Source organism: Saccostrea echinata, unplaced genomic scaffold (genome assembly GCF_033153115.1).
Source record: "Saccostrea echinata isolate AGI-Se365-2 ecotype Australia unplaced genomic scaffold, CSIRO_AGI_Sech_v1 ptg000002l, whole genome shotgun sequence".
Taxonomy (NCBI): Eukaryota; Metazoa; Mollusca; class Bivalvia; order Ostreida; family Ostreidae; genus Saccostrea; species Saccostrea echinata.
The window spans coordinates 4,535,976-4,558,960 of record NW_026889751.1 but is presented as its reverse complement, the minus strand read 5'-3'; the positions used below and the strand labels follow the sequence as shown (position 1 = coordinate 4,558,960).

General features: G+C 34.1%; 3 protein-coding genes across 4 annotated transcripts in view; 2 read left to right on the top strand and 1 right to left on the bottom strand.

Moving 5' to 3' along the window:
* The window catches only part of LOC133205673 (actin, cytoplasmic-like), a 222,067-nt gene that overhangs the window by 185,728 nt on the left and 13,354 nt on the right, over positions 1–22,985 (bottom strand). The window lies entirely within an intron of this gene.
* Positions 6,149–7,488, top strand: LOC133178367 (growth arrest and DNA damage-inducible protein GADD45 gamma-like). Its single transcript, XM_061313099.1, has 4 exons — positions 6,149–6,306; positions 6,711–6,812; positions 6,906–7,026; positions 7,286–7,488. The coding sequence occupies exons 1-4, from the start codon at positions 6,260–6,262 to the stop codon at positions 7,451–7,453; spliced, it is 438 nt and encodes a 145-aa protein (XP_061169083.1). The 5' UTR covers positions 6,149–6,259; the 3' UTR covers positions 7,454–7,488.
* LOC133178366 (transmembrane protein 180-like) lies at positions 16,856–21,202 on the top strand. Of its 2 annotated transcripts, none has more exons than XM_061313098.1 (5): positions 16,856–16,943; positions 17,249–17,314; positions 18,397–18,554; positions 19,105–19,188; positions 20,751–21,121. In XM_061313098.1, exons 2-5 carry the CDS (start codon positions 17,288–17,290, stop codon positions 21,058–21,060), a joined length of 579 nt encoding a protein of 192 aa, XP_061169082.1. In that variant the 5' UTR covers positions 16,856–16,943; positions 17,249–17,287; the 3' UTR covers positions 21,061–21,121. The 2 variants fall into 2 exon arrangements, with proteins under 2 accessions (XP_061169082.1, XP_061169081.1); XM_061313097.1 differs by lacking the exons at positions 16,856–16,943; positions 17,249–17,314 and adding exons at positions 17,321–18,163; positions 21,152–21,202 and having other exon boundaries at positions 20,751–21,067.

Genomic DNA, 22,985 nt, shown 5'->3' with positions numbered 1-22,985 from the left:
TGACCAACTATTCACATTTTCATACCACAGTTTCGGAATCATTTAGATATTTAAAAATAAAACATCTTACTACTCACAAACATTTAAATCGACTACCGCACCCTTCTTAAAAGCAAAATCAGCAAATGCATTCAAACAATTGTAAAATGTTTTAGGGTTTTTAACCATTTTGAAAATGACAAGCCCGATATTTCCAGAATATCCGCAAGTCAAAGAATATTATGTCTTTATCCTTTAAATTCTATTTATACAAAATGCAAGCTGTGTTCAATGTCTTTCACCTTTGCATTTTATTTACAATAAACCCTTTGTGGAAAGTTTTCACGGCACACCTTGCAACATATGATGCTATAGCATTGCTATAAGCTTTAATCAATAATTACTGGCATCAGCATTTTACGTATTTTCTCAAAATACTCAAAATGTGCGATGAATTCACGGGTCTTCTTACAAGGTGCATCGATGCCCTCGAATTACCGAGTTTAATGCTCTTGAGTCTTCCTTTATCTTTGGTATTTTTTGACATAATTTGCACACAGTGAGGCGCTCGGATTTAGAAAGTCAGGGATGTTTTTCTACGAATGAACATGCTTAAAATGTTTATTGTAATTGCATCCTTATGCTGTTTGAAATAAGTTGTTTCATTTTCTCTAAATAGCACTGACTTAAAAAAAAATTGTGTGGAGACCTCTGCGGAGACTGCACCCTGTCCGCCTCCCCCTCCTCTGCCGTTCTGAGTTTTAATTACAGGACGTGCATTGGGCAAAGGGTCACACCTGCATTGCTGATTAACAATCATTAACATTTAACAGCATTGGTGTCAATTCCATTAAATGTTTGATTTTATTGTTTAATCATTGAACGCCACCTTGAATGATATATGGAATTAACGTGCCTTACAACACTTAAAAATCAATCAAAGAAGAACATCGTGATTCGCTGGAATGTCCCACTCAAAATCGATAAGGTTTTCTAGACAGTTTCTTTTATTTTATCAAATTACTCCCACAACTTAATTTGGTAAATAATTAATTTTCTGGTAAATATTGTATACCACCCAATTTTCTCGAAAATACTATAGTATTCGAGACATTTTTGCAACCGTGTTTTCCAGTTGTAATGCAGGAGTCGATGACTTGCAATGCAAGACATTCAATTGTGTAACAATCAAAGAAGATTAATTAAAGGAATCTTGTTTACTCTGGTTAGAAGTAGATTGGCAGGTAATTAACCTGATTCCAGGGTCATTAAGCTGACTTAGACTTAATCAAATTTTCAGTCCCCTGTAAGATATTTATTAATAGTCAATAAAATCTCTACATTTGCAGATAACAGCACTTTGGAGGTGCAGTATACACTTAATATTTTCTTTTTGGACGATTTAACTTCTACAACGAATCAGTACAAGATGAAGTTTTGGACTTAGACTTAAGATGTTTCATGATCCCGGGCCTGATCTCACAGTGTTTTCTGCTTAACAGAAACTAATTTATGTTTACCGTATAGATGTTAATGTAAAAGATAACGATTCTCTGTAATTTGTCACCAGTATTCATAAAATAAGATAAAAATTCAGATTGAATTTCAAAAAATAAAAGATCATAGCTTTCTACTAATGTTAATTTTTCAAGCAATATTGTCTGAGTTTTCTGTACAAATACATTTATGTTTTGCATATAAATATGAACAATATTGATGCTTCATCTCCAATACAACGTGAGGACATTGCGCATGTTTTCTGATAACAGCTAATAAAGATGTGCGTATGTATCACGCTAGGATCAATTTCTAAACAAGCATGTCATAATTGTTATTTTGTGTTACTTAGGCTTTATTACGCCCGTCTTTTCACACATTCTTAGGTTCATTTTTTCTATTTTAGTTATAAATATAGATATGTCTTTGACATGTGAACGACGCCGCCATGTATGCAACATCTTGCTGGAAAATTTACATAAATCCACGTTTTTCTTTCGAGAATAAACCAAAAAAAATCTCAGCTCATATTGTATCCAGATATATACACTAGCTGTATGGAAACCGAATAACTCCTAACAACAAAACCTTTTTACTTCAGGATTATTTGCCAAGTCAAATCAGGTTTAACTAAATCAGGAGTACACTGAGATGATCAAAACATACTGTAATGGATGACCTTGGGTGAGCCTCTACCCTCTCCCCGAATTTATTGGTGGGGTACAAAGGTTTTGGTTGTAAAATTTTAATTTCTATATCATCGATGTGCAGACAGTATCTCTTTTTTAAAAACAGAAATCGGTGCATCTTAGAGAAGGATGAGTAACATTTAGCGTGCTTCTTTTGTCAGCGTCTGGCTAAATCGAAGACATTCTCTATAATTGCTCTAAAATAAGAATGAGATATAAAATATTGTAACTTTATGATTGATTTCATATTGTATTTACCCTAATAAATGACAACCTCTCTTATTTATGGAGACCTTCTACGAACACTATCAATTAAATTATTGTTTTGACCGCTAAAAAAAAAAATCAATTACAGTACGCCCAAGACCCCCAAAGTCATGGTTGACGTCAAGTGTGCGGCATTTAGCCGTCCGTTGTTCCTTTATTATATGCTAAATGTTTTGTGACGAATACGTTTCGCTTATAAATATAAAATCCTTTTAGCAAACCCGATTTAGAAAATATGAACTAAAAATACTTCATCTCAATAAACTTATTCCATGCAAAGCAATGCAAGATATGAAAATTCATTTGATTAAATATTTGGATGATTAATCGTCGTTTATGTTTTCTTTCTTATTCATCATTATATTTTTTTTTCGTCGAAGACTTTTGGTCGCCCGCGTGGCGCAGTGGTTAGAGCGTCTGCTCTAGTAGACGTTACGCGCGATGTTGGTGCCATTTCACAATTTTTGTACCAAAATTATTAAACACATCAGTGATTTCAAAACGATACTCGCAATATGAAAGATTTTGGTATGAATCAATAGATTTTGAATAGAATTACCTGATTCCCGTCAAAAAATATCATTTAAAGAATTCATGCATAATATAGAATTTTACAGCGTAAATCATAGATATTTTAAGCTTGTAATGCGTTACATTTTTAAGCAGGGATCGCGCATTCCTCTTGGGTAGAGTGTTAAAAAAGCCTACAGTTCCTTTTTTTCTCATAAAACAAAAACAATCCATGCCGTCTGTGATGTGGTTAACGATTTTGCGTTCAATGCTGGCAAGAAAGCGATAGTTTCTATATACGGAAAAAGAATCCGTAACGCAAATAATTAAAAATGTGCATCTGAATATAAAAATTAAATATACTCAATTAAAAGAAACTTTAAATAAAAACAAATTATATGAAAATAATGTGCTTTTCTTATAGATTTGAAATATTTCATTAAGGTTGATTTCAAACTGCAAGTTTTGTAGCGAATACGTGGATTACAAGTTCAACAAAAATGTCCAGAGTCTAAAATAACGTGCAAAAATAAGATCCAGCCGTTTTTCGAGGGGTAAAATACTAAAAAAAAATTCATCGATTACCAAATTCATTGTACGATCATAATGTGCTAATCCAAACGGTCAGAATGAATGTCAGAGATTGATAAATTTACTCAAGTAGATAGAGTTGCGGAATAAGGAGTTCTTCCTTACGTCGCGGGTGCGAATCCCACTGCGGGACGTGGAGACCGGTCCTTCGGATGAGACTGTATAAACCGAGGTCCCGTGTGGCAGGAGGTACGTGCTGGTACGAAAAAGATCCCTCACTGCTCAATGACCCCAAGTGCTGAGTATAGGTCAAAATTTGTAGCCCTCCACCGGTAAGTGGTGGCGTCTCCATATGAGTGAAAAATTCTCGAGAGGGACGTTAAAACAACATACTTGTACAATAATAGAGGACTTTTGAAGTACTTTCAATCTTAACAATTTAACCTTTTATTTTATTCTTCAAACAAGATTAGTACATTTTACATCGAACTCCGTCATGGTAACTCAGGCATATATATATATACATGTAGGTGCCAGGTGAAGATTAGGAAGGTCTGCTGTTTAATTTACATTATAAAAAGTCAACAGCAAGAATTATCTCACTGGAACAATTTTTAAAATCTGTCAGTCATCAAATAGAGAGAGTCAGATAAAAAAAACAGGGAAATAAAATTCTTTTTGAGATCGAAATTTATATAAGTGCATGTAAAGTCTTGCAGACGTCTTTGTTCTTTTGTCAAGGTCTTCAAATTGTTGCGATATTGCACCGAGTGACTTTATAGGACTTTAGGAGTATTAGACAAAAAGCAGGGAAACGGGCGTTTTTAACATATCAAAGAAACCAGCGATGAAGTCTAATGTTTGTGTTAATGCTGACTCACAATGGATGTAGTTGATTTTCTGAACCAGGCACAGGCAGAACAACAGAAGTCTAGAGTCACTGGTGCATATCCTCGTTCAAGCTGTGATGTATTGGATTGCAAGGCATACCGTCAGACAAAACGCTCAACAACTTTTGATAAACACTTTCTTAACCTAATCTTTCTTCACAATAACATCAAAGACACCACGTATTTCAAAGAGTTAATGGAGGTACAAACCTTGATAAAGAAGCGGATATAGCTATAATCTGCTGGGTGAGGTCTGGGGGTCACTAATGACCCTGTATAGGTACGGTACACTGCAGGTGAGCGCTGTTTGTACTACCTTACATATGTACCTGTATGGACAGATTACTCTCCTTATCTCTAATAGGTCGTGACCTTCATTGTTCCTCACAAGGAGCGATGCTAAAATTGTATTTTTAAAACCCGAAAGTGTAAAGTCCTCTATTATCTTAACAGAACAAATAAATGTGTGCTTGTTTTTTTATTACATGTAAATTACGATACAATATACCTAAAAACAGTAGCGAAATACTTAAGATGCATTCATATAATAATTATAGTAACAAAAACAAATTGCATTACTGGTTTATTAAATTTGAGTATAACGGAAGTTTTCATTTCAATTTTCAAAAAAAAAAAAATAATAATAAAAGATGTTGACAGGAAAAATGCACAATGAAAACTCAATGATCATAAATTAACCTAGTATATTATTGTGTATACATCGATTCTTCATTCTGAAGAAGCATGACACATTTCTCATCTCTACCGACATAATTCCATGGCAGGTGCTTCGGTGGGGGTAACTCTTTGCTTACAAGTTTGTAAGCGATGATGATTCAAGTGCATTACAGACACTGACTCAGTAGTGACCGACCATTGATGAATCATAAACAACTTAGCGCTTGTGACTACCTACTGTACATAATACAGTGACGAGTCAGAATTATCGGTTCTTTGTGCCAATACACAACACGTTGAAGGTTTAAAGTCCCCAAAGCTTTGACTATGGGCAATGAGCATCAATTTGAACGACAGGGGGTATTAAACATGTACTCAGGCACAGTCCAGGGGACTCTTTGAGTTCTTAGACAAGTCTTGAAAAAAATACACATTTATAATTACACCTCTTTAGCTTAAAAAATATAAAGTATCCCAAGGCAGTGACTTATTAAAACACCCAGCTCGCACTGAGCAATTGCAGCTTAAGGGTGTGTTTTTTTCATCCCATATAGAATTTGTGAAACCATCTTTCTTTTCTGTGTCTGTCATATTTTTATTTAATTTAGATATCGTAATGATGACATTTGCAAATTGTAATTTAAAAGAATCGTCCATGTATTACATTATGTCGCAGAAGTCCAAAAAAAATTTTTAAAAGACACGTAATACATGGGAATACCCTGGTAAAGGTACGGACTTCAGTACAAGTTGATTAAGGTCGAAACACGTTGGCACTACGTTGGATCAATATACGTGTCCAAAGTGCTTGCATGTTGTAAACACGTTCTGAAGGTTGAGAGATTTTACTTTTTGCGCGTACATTTCGATCAGTATATGCACCTAGCAGCCAAGATACGCCCTTGCAATTTTTAATATAACATAATTTCACTTAATATTGCATATTTTCATTTATTTTATTACTTTTAAGTCATACACAACAAGTAACAATCAAGTGATAAATTCGAAGCGATGTGTTTCTAAGGACACCATCTGCCATATTGAATTATTTTCAGCCAATGAGCGCCCGCTAAAACAGTTCAACTCCACCTTCCTTGTTTCCTGGTATTAAACCTTTGTGTATTCACGTTTATGATTACACAAAAGAATACTTCTGGAAGTGCAGACGTACATTATACGATTGCATTTTTACTTATCTATTAAGGAATTATTTTTACTATGACTTTTCCTGACAACTGCGAATCCGTGATGCAAAACGAAAAAAGGTAAGTCTTTAAATATACTTCATTTTCCCAAGTGTTAATGTCATTAAAAGTTACAAAAGATTAAGATTTTTTTAGTACTGTGAACTTATACTTGTTTTGGATTTGTACTGTGAAATATTGGGCTACTCGGTGGTCAGTCTAAATGATTTCATCATACATTTATACATGCGCACATCTTTATTGACCTTGTTTATTGTTTACTGTAAATGAATCACGAGTTGCTTTAAATACCAGAATGTAATGTTTTGCTGGAAACCTCTCCAAAAATGAGCCTCGCTGTTGAACTTTTGCCCAATTACACCTTAGGTATTGAAATTGACCTAGATCCTATAGTAAAATATAACAAGGATTTGGAAATATTTTTACTTAAATTACTTTAATCATTTTCTTCTGTCCTCTTGTAGGAATGCAAACACGGGACGGATGCTGAAAGAGGTACTTATCCAGGCCCAGATAGATGGTCGGACAACATTTGGCATCTATGAATGTGCTCAGCTTCTGAACACGTTAGTATTGCATCTTAATGATCTAGGTTCATATTCAAGTTCTAAAATGCATGGAAGGTTCTTTAATGTCTTCTATTGATTTTGTTTTTGCAGAAATCCGGATGACGTAACACTCTGCATCCTTCCCACTGGATTTAACAATGACGTCACGGTGCATATTCATCACACTTTAATGGAAGCTTTCTGTTTGGAAAACGATATAAAACTGTTAAAGGTAGGTTTTTACTTCTTTTTTGTCAAGCACTTGAATATTTTCTGCAACACCCATTGACTACTGATTTGCATAAAATGCATGCATTGCTATATATGTATGTTGATCAATTGATTTCTGGGAAATTTATCAGCGTTGAACGGGAAACTTGGATGGGTTACCCAATTCGTACTTGCTTCCTTTTCATTGATAAATTTACGTCATGTCCTACTTACGAAAACCCAACACAACTTCCTCTAATCGTGACCTTTTATTTTGACAGGTTGACAGTTTAGGGAAACTGGAAAGCATCTTTTCCGGAAAAGAGAGCTCCAATACGGATGTTATTGACTGCAGCTGTGTTTTAGTCACTGCTCCTGAAAAGACTGACCACGTTTACAATGACCTTATGGATGTTGCTGATGGACCAGTAGTAGAAATGCCTGTCTGATCACATTGACCACTTTCATCATATATTTTCACCAGGTACAATAAATTTCGATATATATAGTTTTACGCACCTAAAAATTACCATAAGAGTTGATAAGCATGGATGATGTACCATTAAAACATTGCATTCACCAATATTTGTCATTTTTTAGAAAAAGCCCCTTTTCTGGTCTACTCAAGGAAATATCAATATCTGGTTGGATGTAAAGAATCCTATCCGGAGGTGATCAACAGCACGTACGATGGCTAGATATCCACACTAATAGGAAAAAGATCCTCACAAAAGATCCCGGAGATGGTGATTAAATCCACCGAGAACATTACCTAAGAATTCCAACCAAAATACAGCCCCACAAAGGTGGAAGTCTAAAACTGTTACAACCAGAATACAGTCCCATCGGTCAAAGTCTAAAAATTGTTACAACCAGAATGCAGCCCCATGGCCAAAGTCTAAAACCTGTTACAACCAGAATACAGGCCCATAGAGGCCAAAATCTAAAAAATGAACTTTGTTGATTTCCTACAAGTTATCTATTGTTAAATGTGATATGTTTATTGTGTTAAATCTAAATAAATATTTAAGAAAAACAATACAATTTATCTTGTTTATTATGGCTGAATAACAAGCTAAGTGAAAAAAAAACCGGAACTTGTTCACCGAGTAGAGCAGGGAAAGGGTTTTCATGCAGAATTAATACAAGTTATGTTCAAGGTCATTTACTTGTTTTCTGGAAAATAAAAAATGTACATAACACTTGTGTAGGAATAGAACTATTTATAGAAGTTTTCAACCATGGATTTAGCTGAACTACGGGGTCCTTTTTCCTTTCCTAGCACGCCTACACTCTAATTCCTAGAACAAGTGGTCTGATTCTATGTCTTAGAGTATGCCTTATATGGGCAAATCTTTTTAAGATGATTCTAGATACTTAATCATTGGTTGGGTAAAAACCAACTAGGTATTGCATGTTTACCTATCGTTAATTAATTTAAACAATTAACAACATTTTTCACTGTAAGGAAGGCTGAGAATTGGTTTACGGCAGATAATCAGGACTGTTAAGTTACAGTTTTGTGTTTAAGACTTTCAACCTGGTCAAGGACAAAATACCAGTTATTTTCTGTTAAAACCGAGTTTACCTTGTTATTTAAAATACTTCTTATCTAGACTATTCATTTTATTTCTCATCATTATACAAATCAATTTTTAGTGATGGTTTAATATATAACATATCACTGATATGTGTTGTAAATTATCGATTGGATTTTGTTTGGGGGGTCAATGTCCGTGTGGTTCTGTAACTGTCTAAAATCGAACAATCGTCTCTGTGGGTCAGTGTGTTAATGATGTATCAGCGTAGGTTATCGATTTGAACACAATATCTGCTTTGAATGACACTTAAATTTAATAGCAAAGAGCAACACACTTCATTGACCAAGGGGTGAATGATCGAAGAATTTTTTTTACGACTAGAAGAGAGTACCAGATCCAAAGATTCAGTTTGAAAATTAATTAAGAAATAATTACAGTGGTATGTATGGTGAGATGCATTGATGTCAGTTTCGTGCTTTATGTCTGCATAGTCAGTATGGTTGACTCTACCTGAATGTTAGATATTGTTATATTTCTCTTAGAGAATATTAAAAAAATATTGCCATTTGGAATAAAATCAAACAAATAGAGGTTTGTAGTTCCCTTTTTAATGTGCCATAGACAAAGTGCCATAGACAAAGTAAACTCCAAACCTAGAAAGTGGCGGATGTTTTTGACATCCAGGTGAGGAGAAATCTCTGGTCATCAGACCAGGACGTTTTACGCAGGTGACAGTCACGATCATTATAACGCCTTGCTGTTGTCAAACGGGGTCTTTATATATAAATCTATATTTAGTATCACGAATCATATGGGGAGACACGTTAAATGAGTCAGCATACTGGGTGAATTCTATGTTTAGATATTTACGCCCATGGTTATGTGTTGAAATATTAAAATAATCTTTTCAAAACGTGTGATTTTTTTTTATATCTCCATTACAAAGGTTAAATGCAGGGTGTGATTATCTCTACACAGAAATGTGGGTTGAAATGCGGATCCAAATGCTAGGTACTTACAATCAATAGGATGTTTGAGCACAGGTTTTTTTTTTCTTGCACCTTTCAGTCTTTTCAAATGTAAGCACTTATTTCCTTTCAAAAAGCATTGAAAAATCTAGAGAATTCTGAATCCATCAAGTTAGAGACCAAATGTAATCAGATTAAAGGAAGCACACCTGTTGACACGTTTTCCAGAAGACGGGATATATCAAAGACAATTAATGGCAAATAACAGGAAGAGTTTAGATTTGTATTGTTTGTTTGGTGGATATGTGACACACGAAACTTGAAATTGATATCCGTGCATTGGGCTTTTCTACAGTGACCACTCTTTCACAACGTCATTGCGACGTCACCAGTTTTCGGACGATTTAATAATAATAAAAAATCTGTCTTCGTGTACAGCATTTTGGAGGGCTAAATAAGCAACATATCCACAACCACTGGAATGTCAATTAAATCCGAAACTTTTCAAGTTACCCGGCATAAGGTAACGCGAACAGGCGTTTGATACACCTAATTTAAATAGGATAAAATTTAACAATGGTGTCTTGATTTTTGCGAGTTCTTTATTGATTCTAAACGTCGTGTTCTCAGTCTGGCAGGTGGGAAATGACACATGGCGCGTGCCTTTTGTCATATTAAGCACTTATATACATTTATCTACACAGTCACCGCCAACAAAGAGGGCCAGAGAGAATTTCTACCCGTGGCAGATGGCGCCCTCACGACACGCAGTGTATCCGAGACGCCAGCTGGCAAATTTTCGGTGGTCATACAATCATAGTGTTACTAGGGCTTTGGACCCAAAATACCTTTAACGACAACTGGTTTTACACGATATTTCCAAATAATTTCCTCCGAAAAATAGCTGCTGTGAACAATAAACTGACGGCACGTAAATAAAATAACAGGTACAGGTGCAAAGTACAGCCGAGTAACGTTAAGGAACAAAGCTTTCAATTTATCCTACAGATTTGATATAGACAGGTAAGGATACGGAGGTCACGGGGAGAACAAAAGAAAGAAATATCATTTCCAGACGCCACAACATCCGTATTCTTCAAAACTTGTATGCTGGTATCGGGATGATTAAAGACACTATTACAGTATTACTAGATTTTAAAGAATTCATTTCTTACCAAGCGTTTAAAAAATCTTTTTTTTTTTTTTACATTTGATTACAAAGGGCAGGGGTATATATTTTTCAATACGTAGTAAATTTATGGTGGAGTAGTGTTTGTAAACTCCGCATGCATGGCTAACAGTGTTTTCGTATACTTTTGTAATGAAGTGCTGAAAAATAATGTCCTTTATCATTATCAATTTATAATATGACTTAATTGATTTTAATGATAAAGTCCTGCTATGTAACAATTAATTTATTTTGCGCCCATTTGATTTACGGTGCTTTGGTAATATATTACAGGTTAATTAACGCTGGCGTAGAGGCGTAGAACAGAAAAAATTAACACAAAGGTGTTAAATTGTTTTTTCATGAGGATATATTTTTTTTACACGTGTCTATTTTTGGAAGTATTAAAAATAGAAATAACTAGTGTCGCTGCTCCGCCAAGTCAACCAAATAAACATGTTCTTCAAGGGGACCTGCAGGAAATCGATGATTAACATTCAAATGTTAACGAACTTCTAAAACATGCGTTCCCCTGTTTGCCGTAGACTTTCATATGAAAAACAAATCGCGACAAAAACACCATTGAGGAGGTATTTGCAAGAAAAACAAAAACGAGTTGCTTTGAAAAAAGTTATACCAAAAGATAAACCTTTTGAAGATCAAATGATCCATGATTTGCATGATTAAGCCCTTTTTTAAAACTTGCATTAAATAACTCCAGTAGCTAAGGTGGTAGGAACTTAAAAAGCTTTTTTTCCCTTTGGATTTCTATTGTCATATTCATCACCGACTCTATTACAGAAACAACCACAGATAACCAGAATAGTTTAATTAGTCTTATTCACGAAGATAAAACAGCGTATGCATGTAATATACCAACATCTGCCAGACGTAACGTAGACAACATGCTATAAAATCCTATAACTTCAAAGGCTTCAGCACATCAAAGATGCACGTCAAAGAAAATTTCAAAATTTCATTTGAAAAAAATATATATATGTCATTATGTTTTTTTAAAATATTTTTAGTTAAATCATGCTATATGGTCCAAAGAAGTTGCATTATAATAACAAGGCTTTTAGGAGAAACAACATTAAATTCCGCATCATACAACAATTATTCAGTCAACACAAGTATGTAACTTGCATACAAATTTATCAGTCATCAAAATAAAACACACTATCTCAAAACGCCTCCAACATCGTTCGGGTTTCTAACCGCAGTCCTTATTTCTGGTATATACACATATAAACAATATATGTCATAAGGTTGGTATGGCGTGTCGTACAAATCGTGGCCTTGCATTGTCAGACTGTATCTTTGGTATGTCAAAAACGACAAATGACACACAACTCTAAGTGATCTTCTCTTCTCACAGCCAGACTCTCTTTCAAAGTTCAGGCAGTCATTCGGATTATATGTCACGAAATGGCTACTTTTGCAATGTGAATCGGAAGTACATAAATACTCAGTTACTAAACATACAATTGTGTGACGTACCCACCATTGGTTTAATAGTTTGTTAATTACTTATCCTATTCCAACAATTTTTGTTTTGTTTTTTTGTTTTAGCCCGTTTTTTTTTTAAATTATTACTTACACGTATATTTTTAAACTTTCAATGTTATAAAATTTCAAAACAGTTTCATTTGCAGGATATTATCGTTAAGATCTAGATGTATCGCAAAAAGTGTCAAAGGAGCTGTAGATATGCTTGAACAAAAAATATCTTGTGCTTTACATACGCATGTACTTGTGTTCAGTAAAGAAAAGCTGTGTCATCTTCATTAATGATGATACATGTATGTTGATGTGGCTTAGAACGTCTTACTCGGATGATTATAATGAGGTCAAAAAATTATTAAAAATTTGTAATACATGTACAGTATCAATGTGAGCTTTAAAACATGTTGTTACACGATGATGACCTACAATGAAAATCTTAAGGTCAAAAAATAATTTTAAAAAATGTCATTAAGATGAGCTGAAATAAAAACATGTTATTAAATGTGTCTAATCCTGTTTTCATTCTTATGAAATGACAGTAAGTAAATGAAGAGACAAATTGCAAAAATAAGTGTGTGTGTATATATATATATATATATATATATATATATATATATATATATATATATATATATATATATATATATATATATATATATATATATAATTTTCATTTGGAAGCTGTTTGTCCCTAACCCCCCCCCCCCCCTCCGTTTATACGTTTTATTGTACATTCGAATACCGACAAATTCCAACATTTGAAGAAAAAAAAATGTACCAAAAATTAGATAAAGACCCGCCCCAACGAAATAAGATTTTCGAGTTTGGGAAGTTTAGGTTTGTTTGGGTTTTCTTGTTTTTCGGATTTTTAAGATCCCACCCTCACTTTGGAAAACGTTGTATGGGCATGAATTGTTATTTTTTGGTTTAAACTGACGCTTCAGAAATACAAACGTATGGATATAAATATGGTAGAAATACTTTTTGTACGCGAGAGGCATTGGAAAAAAAATCTGGAAAAATTGTTTGATAATTTTACGAGGCAGGTTATTGACAAATAAGTCGATGATACAAGGATAATAACAATCTTATTTTAAGACAATATTTCACAAATTCTTTGGTCGATACAATGACCTTGTTTGGAAATACAATTGATAATCTTCATTGCAACAAAAATGCATTATTACAACTATTAAAAAGAAATTGAACTCGTCACTTATATCATTTTTCAAACATCAATAACAAATTCTATTTTCCGTTGAATACATTATACAAACTATCAATTTCAACAGGTTATTTGATATTGCAAGTTCTAAGCTGGCTACGAAAATATCCAAATACTTGGAAGGCATTGATAGGCTATTAAGGTTCACTGACCCTCCTGATAAGAGAGATAACTCTAAATGGGATAAATGACTATTTTTTATTTATAAAATCGTCAAGTTGAAGTGCCATTTCTGTCAAAAAAGAGGGCTTACAAGGCGCGGAGAATCCCCCACTCTGAAACAATTTTTTTTCTCAATTTTCAAAGATCACGGAAAAGAAAAATTATATTTTTCTAAAATTATATTTTCAGTAATGACATCTTCATCAATTTTATTATTCAATAAAATAAAGAAAGTTGTTGTGTAAAAGATTTGATGATGACAATCTAATTTTTGAAAATTATAACTTTTCATGAACTTTTAGAATTGAGAAATGTCTTTTTTCAGAGCGAGGGATTGTCCTCGCCTTGTACGCCTCCATCCTTTTGCCTCACAATGTGTGCAGAAAATTCTTGCATTTTAATTATAAATTAGATTTCTTTTCCAAAATCGTTAAGAATTACAGCAAATTTTTATATGAGTGACCAGAGGGATGAAAAGAACTTTTTATTAAAATAGAAATGTCATTATGTGGAGGTCTAGGTGAAAAGAGAATGATCACGATCAAAGGGGAGTAAATCTTCCATTGCCAAAAGTGCCTGAAAATGTTTCTTCATAAAATGTTTAATTATCTTAATTTACAACAGAAATTCATAAAATGAAATAGCTTGTAACACAGTAAATATGTGTTTTATCCTTGACTTTTATTCTTATATGGATTTCATTTATTACAGTGCCTTAACTTCAAACACTCGAGAAAAACCGGTGGTGTTTATATATTGTGCTTTTAAAAAGTACTTTGTAAATAAATTTGCAAAGAAAATCATAAATGTGCACTTTATAACTCAAGGCGGTTAAGTTGTTAATTATCGAGATGGTATAAAGTGTCAAAGCACGATCCTTCTTCATGCAGGGAGAGAGAGAGGGTATAAAGTGCCACAGGGAAGGTCCTTCTTCAAAGAGAGAGAGGGGGTATAAAGTGCCACAGGCACGATCCTTCTTCAAAGAGAGAGAGGGTATATAAAGTGCCAAATGCACGAATGCCACAGGTACGATCCTTCTTCAAAGAGAGAGAGGGTATATAAAGTGCCAAATGCACGAATGCCACAGGCACGATCCTTCTTCAAAGAGAAAGAGATGGTATAAAGTGCCAAACGCACGAATGCCACAGGCACGATCATTCTTCCAGGGAGAGAGAGAAAGGGTATAAAGTGCCACAGGCACGATCCTTCTTCCAAAACAGAGAAGGTATAAAGTATCAAAGGCACGATCTTTCTTCAAAGAGAGAAAAGGTATAAAGTACCAAAGGCACGAATGCCACAGGCACGATTCTTCTTTGGGGGAGAGAGGGTACTTGTATAAAGTGCTATGGGCACGATCCTTCCTCCAGGAAGAGAGAGGGTATATAAAGTGCCAAATGCACGATCCTCTTCCAGGGGGAGAGAGGGTAAAACGGCCAAAGGCGCGATTCCTTATCAAGGAGGAGGGTATAAAGTGCAGAAGGCCCTATTCGAGTGTCACAGGTAAGATCCCGTTTTCGAGGAGCATAACCATGGCCATAGGAACAGTGGGACTTCCTACGGACCTGACAACCACTTATCCCATATCCCTCGCAGTTCTAAGTAAAACTGGGAATTCTGAGCACCTTGGGCAAAAACCAATAATTTTAATTAAAAAAAAAACAACAAATAAATTGCATTTTGATAATATTTTATCTGACTCCATTTCGCTTCAGATTTGTATATAATTCAGTAACATGTCTCAACGTTAAAACAAGAACAACAACAAAAAAAACCTCTTGTCAGATATATATGCTTTTCACCGTTTTTATACATAGTGTGCTTTATTTCTCGGTAACATATACATCTCATAGGTAGAATAAATAAACGTACATATAACATGTGAGATATTCATATACCGAATTTAGTATGTCACATGCCAGGCGTTTGCACGATAAAGGTCCCTCACTGCTCAATGGCTCCGATTGCCGAGTAAATTTCTAAATTTGAAGCTCTTCACCAGAATATGGTGATGTCTCTATATGAGTGAAAAATTATCGAACGGGACGTAAAACAACATACAATCAATCAAGCCCAAAAAACCATTGGAATAAATTGAATACAAATTGGGAGCAGAGCAAACATGGACCTCTTAAACCATCAGAGGTGGGATCATGTGCCATAGAGGAGTAGGCATCCCCTGTCGATCGGTCAGACCCGCCTTGTGCTCTTTGCCATGATCGGGCAAACGGAAACTGAAATTAGAAATGGCCTAATAATTTGTATGAGTCAACATAGATTGTATTTGCTATAAAGGTCATTGTATCGACCATAGAATTTGCAAAATATTGACTTTAAACGGGGCTCTTGATATCCTTGTATCGTCAACTTGTTTGAAAATAGCTTTCCTCGTTTTAGAAATTATTGTACGTACGTAGAGCATGCTCTTGCGTAACGAATCAACTGTGAGACATGAACACTATATGCAGGTGATAAGGGAATATTTCTACATAAATAAGGGAAGTGACGATAGAAAAGTTGAATTCATCACGTTCATCATAAAGTTTTGTTGTTAGGTTGATGTTCATAACTTTTTCTAGAAAATATTCAAATCAGAAACAAATGTGTCAGACTCGGTGGTGTCTTTTATTTCGAATTCAAAGGGATATATCGAAACAACGTAAGAATGAAAATAAATATTATCAATCCAAAGAACGTCGTCGATATATCTTAGATGTCGAATTAAGGCCAAAGCAAAAGACTTCTTTTCATATAGAAGTTTTTGAATAAATTCTGCTTTGTACGAATACAAAAATATACCTGCTAATAACTGCTTATTAATATCCATAGGAATTCCAACAGATTGTTGGAAGACTTGGTCTCCAAAAACTACTTAGATATTGTCAATCAGAAATTCGAGCATATTTTTAACATCAACTTCGGAGTACTTTTAAAATTGTGTGTACAATCAGATTGTTTTTTAACAAAATAAAAAAAAGAGTTCTGAATTAAATATGTTAACTAAGACGAATACACGTTTTATTATACTTTGTTTTTATTTCTTTAAAACTCCAACTCAACATTATAGATTTTCATAATTGTCAAAGGAAATACATGTATGCATATTTATGCCTTTGTTTAGTACATGTAGTAATGTACATGTATTTATTTTTACAATGTGCATTTTATCACTTCACAAAAGCATGTTAGATTAGAATTTGTTTTACCTGTACATACTATAAGCTCTTATCATTACCACAAGCATGATAGATGTGACCATTTAAGGCTGCCTTATAAATATTGCCACGTTACCACTTCTCATGAAGAACCGTTTGTTGCCAACAGCTAGCACTTGTGGGATGAAAAGTCACAGAACATGACTTTGTGATGAAGGTACCATATTTTTTGATAAACCTTACGAAGTTCTATGTTATTGCATACGTAGGTGTATTTATTTTTACCTGACGCGGAAGCTTTTACGGAAAAATAGTATGGTTAGCCATATAGGTTAAAAAGCTATCTTTAAAAATTACTGTAATGAAAACACAATTTTGATTATGGTGATGTACCGAGGAAGAGGAGAAGGTTGAATTACTATAAGTATTAAGATAAGTATTTTTTTAAATTGAAAAATTAAATATGCACAGTGCAATATCTAATTATTAATTTAGTAAGAATTATATATATTTTACTTTCAGAATGAGTGAGAATGATATCATCTAACAAAATGTATAAAGATGGAGGACAGGACTCACATGAACCAGGTTCTTGCTTACTGTGCTCTTGCTGCGGGCTTCAACATGATCAGCCAAGCCTTCAATTTCTACTACGTTAATGTCTTTCTCAATATCTATCATGTCAAAGAAACATGGTTCCAATTAGCTCAGGTTCTATTTCTCATATGGAATGCAGTGAATGACCCCTTATTTGCATATTGCGCAGATAACAAAAATATACGTTTGATGTCTGCACGACGGAATATGGTTTTGTATGGTGCACCATTCTTTGCACTGTCCTTTGTGGTTCCATGGTTTCAGTGGAGCTCAAACCCGACTATAATTGGACTTCATTTACTTCTGTCTCTATGCTTTTGGGACACTTTATTTACACTAGTTGGTCTTGCCTACTGTTGTTTATTTACTGAAATCTCGCAAGACACATCAAAGAGAATAGTGCTCACACGTTATTCTACATTAGCTTCTCTTATTGGATCAGGTAGTGTCTTGGTATTGGACCATGCCTCCAGCAGTTTAAAAAACTTTAGAGCTTTTCAGTTTGTGTCTGTGCTTATAGCCTTACTGAGCTGGGCTCTGATGCACTACTGTGGTAGACACTGTCACACACAGTTTGACTTGAAGCAAATGAAAAAGAAAAATAAAGACATTGATGAGGTTCAGCACCAACGAAGTCGAGAGCCGTACATTCGACAAACATTGCAGATTCTGACTGATGTTAACTTTATATCATTTGTAATAACAAACTTTTTCCAAGAGTTTCACAAAACCTATTTAATAAGCTTTTTAGCTATTATATGTGATCAGCTAATACCAGCCAGTTATATATCCCAGGGGACCAGGAGTACCTTTTATGGATTCGTTCCCTTTTCATCACAGGTACCTTATCACAGAATTAGAATGACCGGTAAAATCTTTGGGAATAAGGTTTTAACATGAAAATTAATGTTGATCATCACCATCAACATCATCATCATTGGAAAAACATTAAAAACGTACCTCATCGATCATAAGTAAAATTCACTTTATTGTCCAACAATAAAACAATTTTACATTGAATAAAAATGTTAAGGTAGTTTCATGCTAAATAATAATTAAATCATCTATTGCAGATCGTCATCATCCTCTTTGCTCCACTTATTGCCCACTTTTCTTACCAGAGAATTTATCGAGCAAACTTTATTTGGAAGATTTGCAGTGGGATGTGTTTGTACTTCATTGTTGGAGAACACTATCCAGGGTTGATACTATTGTTTTTGTTGTTTGACGAGTAAGTACACACATTTCCAGTATTTAATCGACTGCGTCATTTCCGGTGTCTATGATATTCCCAAAATTGAGAGACCGATTAAAATTTCGATTGTTAATATCGGTTTTCTTCAACATGCATTAGTATTGAGTATTGAAAGCATCCATCCATTTCTTTTTGTTTTAGTATTCTTAAATTCAAACATAGTAGTACATAAGTCAAGTTGGTTAATTAAGTTACATATTACTACCTTAAAGTTGATTACAGGGGATAGATGTGTTGAGTGAATGTTTTCATTGCTTATATAATTAATACTTCAAATTAGGATAATATAAAAAGCAATTTGTTTTGATCTGTCACAAATGGAATACTAATAATCGACTTAAACATGTATACATATATAGGGTTATTTCATTATTTTACTATAAAATCACTTATGTTTCAGAACAAGGCTATGGACAATTTAGAATATTGATTTAGTATACATGCTACCTCAAAGGTATTGATAATTAGATTATACGTATTACAGGTTAATGCTTTGTTTTCCTAAATGGTTTACTTTTTTGTACAGCTGTTTTACCAGCGCCACCAACTCCTTGCTCAAACTGCCTCTTGCTGATATAACTGATGCAAATATGGAAAAATATAATCGAAAGTAAGCAATTAGTTACTTGTGAAAGAGTGTGCCAGGAGTTTAGCTCATATGAGAAAGCTAAAGAGAGCTTTTTTTCATTTAAAGTTTGTCCATTGTCTGTCTTTTAACTTTCCACATCATTCACCAATAAATTTGTGAGCAACTCTGTTGGGGTGTACATTAAAAATTGTTCAAGTCATTATCCCAGTGAACAGGAATGGGTTACAATACAGGCTAAAAGATTTATTTAGAAATACAGGAAAATCATGAGAAATCAACATGTATGACCTACACAGTATTTCTTTGAATTCTGAAATATTGGGATAAGTTGGGATCACAGTATGGGTTCTGGGAGTTTTTACTCAGAAATACACATATGCTGGGAAAAATGGAAATATTCAATTTAAGGAAAGCAAGGTTACAATGCTGTTAAAATGACATGCTTGCACATTCGTTTTGTTTAAAGATTTTTAAATCGTAACCCTTTGCCCATGATAAAATCTTGAAAATTAGGATTATATATGGATCAATTCTATCGTCTCTTTTTTCATAGCTTATCTTTGTAAAATTGATATGTGACCAGAAAAGAAATAAATTATTTTAATGTGAGTACAGATGTATAAAAACTCTCAAAACTTAGGAATCCAATAGAGCAACATATTTCACTATCGCACAACGCGCATCTATTTTCGGGTCTTTGTACAATGACGGGATAATACGACGGTGCGATAGCATGATGACGATAACGATGTGATTATTGTGATGGCACGATGGAGCAATGGTGAGCATCACTTCTTCGTAAACGTCCCATCGCTCCATCATCATCGTATTATCGCGTCGTCACTGTAAAACTCAATTGTGCCAATGCATCATCGTCAACATCACATTACCATATAATCGTATCGTCATTGCGCTTTCGCTTCATTGCAACATCGTCATGGCATCATTCTTACCGCATCATTATGCAATAGCACTACAAACTCAATAGTGATCATGAACACAATCTCTAGGTAAAAGAAAAAAACATCTTCATAAAAACAAAATTGTGAGTGATTATCAGTCAGTAAATTAGGACTATCATGTGATTCTAATCATTATATACAACTCTATAATGCACAGTATTGACCAACTATCTTAAAGCCTCAAAGAGAAGCCCATAAAACTCAGAAAAACAGAAAATTTGTGAATCTCCAGTCAATAAAGACCCTAACTTCATTAAAAGGGATTGAAAGCATACAAAGCTAAAACTTAATCTACAACTTATTTACATATGTAAATAAGTGTGAACCAAATTTCAAGTCAATATATTGACGTTTCATCTTAAGAGATTCAGGAAATTAGAAGTTCCGTATATTTTGATGATGCTTATTTGGGGATTTGGGGGAGCTTACTCCTCAATGGTACCTGATCCCAAATCTATTGTTTTGAGAAGTCTGCTCTGCTCCAATATGTATGTATATTGTTTCAATGGACTTTTAAGCTTGCTTACTGTTCTTTATCTTCATATTTCACTGAAATCATAAGAAACTGTCTTAACTCTGATATATAATTAACATGAAATTTATGTCTTTTTTATTTTATAGCCATCCAATATCCTCAATGGTATTTGGAACAAACGCTCTGATAACAAAGCCGGCTAATTCCTTATCTCCTATGCTTGTGGTCGCCATCTTAAATAGATATGGATATGATGAAGTAAGACAAATAAAACTTGGAAGAACTGGAGAAAATAATTTAACTGGGAGCATAGAATTGAAGAACGCCATGTTTTCTTTGATTTGTTTTTATCCAGTTGTACTAGGTGTGATTCAGTTATGTAGCTGGTCTTTTTACAGTATCAGCAATAAGAGAGAAATAATCATCAAAGCTGACAAAATACACCAAGGAGTGTAGTGTATAGGTTAGTGTATTGTTAATGATACAGTGCATTAAAAATGCGATCGTCTAGCAGCTATTTACTTCTTCATCTTCTTTGTTCACGCAGAAAAGATTTCCACTAAACTAGTACTAGCAATGTGAGAGGGGAAAACTGAAAGGCTGAGTTAAGAATGCCAAAGATGTCCATACTTGGATTCTTCAGCTGCAGAATACAAGCTAGTATTTACGATTTTGATCTAAGACTCTTTAAGCCACAACGTATGTCGGAAGATAATAATTCCGATCCAAACTATCTATCCTTCCGTTTTCATCGGAGGTCATAAAAGACTTAGAAATACTAAATGAACAATATGTTATGGTTCCAGCAAATAAGACTTGTAACAGTATCGTCTGTGTTTGAAAGACTCATTATTATAACTGTATTTTACGAGAACTGGTTTTAATTCTACGTCTGGAAATCCAACTTATACTCATAGTTCACTTTCTAAGGGTGAAATTCTTCAAAATAACATTTCAGTCTTTAATACTTATAACATTCCAGTCGACGAAGGTGAATACAATCTACCCTACCTAAAATGAATTCCTAAACTTCATTAAAATCCTTACAAAAAGAAATACATTGCCGGTCCAGCAAATGCTCTACCTAGCCCCTATCCTTACTCCTCACAGAAATATTAACTTCTATAAAAGAGAAACTTCTTTACTGTGCTACAGCATATTCTAGAAGTTGTGTAAATCAAATGTGGATTCTCAAAACTTCCAAAGAACTTTGAGAAAAATGTGTGTAAATAAGCATCCGATCAACAAAGGATGCTTACTCCTCCTTGGCACCTGATCCCACCTCTGGAATTTCTGGGGGTTTGTGTTTTATGCCCTGTTTACAGGTTTGTGTTGTTTGTAGGAGTTTTTGAAATCGATCACTTACGTTAAGTTCACCTTTTTCATTTTCAATTTGGCCCAAACTTCACATGTAGAGTATTCTGGGTGTGCAGTGTGTGAAAGAAATAAAAGGTCATGGTCAAAACAGATTGGGTGGAAACTCCATGGAGGAAAGATTTTAGCTACGTTAAACTGGTATTCATTAACCCAACAAGATTAAAATTAAGTTTGGAAGAAAAAAATCTTTTTACTTCCTTCTTTAAATGGAGATAATACAATATATGCAAATTAAAGTGAATTGTGTCCTTTTACAAGGTGTTTATAAAGCTCTCTGCAATTATAGTCCTTTATAAAATATCTTTTACTCTCAAATCATTTTCATTTACTAAAGAGGGGCTCTTTGAAATATTCGTATCAATGATTTCTAAACTCTATTACATGTATAACAAAAGCATGTAAACGAAAAACAAGTTGTGTAGTGAGAACAAGGAAAACAGGGCATTGTTAATTTTTGATTAGCAGAATTGTAAATACCTTTGACCTAAAATTATTGAAGGTTGTTTCTTGCTCGATATTGTCAACATTTTTCAGAAGAAAATAACCTTTTAAAGAAATTAGTGTTATTTTAATCTTATTTTATGAAAATTGACGTAATGGGCATTTTATTACTGAGATATTAGCAAGTCTGGACCACTGATATTGACGAGGCTAGGGAGGGTTAAATAAAGTTTATAGCCTTGAACTAGTTTTCGCATTTTAGTTTTATATCGGGGACAGGATCAAAATCTACTCTCAATCTCAAAACTATTTTGAATGAGTTCCCAGAGTATTGATGCCAGATCAGAATATATTGTTTTGGAGAGAGTTTTTTTTACCCATTAGCGATATCTAGAATATTTTCTCAAAAGGATTGATAATCAGGATGAAACTTGGGTTTGCTATGTCGAGCAGATTTAAAGCGTCAAAGTAATTATTGTGGTTCACCCCCACCAGAAAAGTTCAAGCAACTGGATCAGTAGGCAAGATTATGACCTCAGTATTCTAAGATTGCAAGGCTGTAT

Excerpts from the sequence above, each read along its gene's own strand:
- LOC133178367 (XM_061313099.1), top strand. The coding sequence starts at position 6,260 with ATGACTTTTCCTGACAACTGCGAATCCGTGATGCAAAACGAAAAAAG. Across the intron at positions 6,307-6,710 it reads GTGATGCAAAACGAAAAAAG|GAATGCAAACACGGGACGGA; the intron begins GTAAGTCTTTAA and ends GTCCTCTTGTAG. Across the intron at positions 7,027-7,285 it reads ACGATATAAAACTGTTAAAG|GTTGACAGTTTAGGGAAACT; the intron begins GTAGGTTTTTAC and ends TTATTTTGACAG.
- LOC133178366 (XM_061313097.1), top strand. The coding sequence starts at position 17,351 with ATGATCAGCCAAGCCTTCAATTTCTACTACGTTAATGTCTTTCTCAAT. Across the intron at positions 18,164-18,396 it reads TCGTTCCCTTTTCATCACAG|ATCGTCATCATCCTCTTTGC; the intron begins GTACCTTATCAC and ends CATCTATTGCAG. Across the intron at positions 18,555-19,104 it reads TTGTTTTTGTTGTTTGACGA|CTGTTTTACCAGCGCCACCA; the intron begins GTAAGTACACAC and ends TTTTTTGTACAG.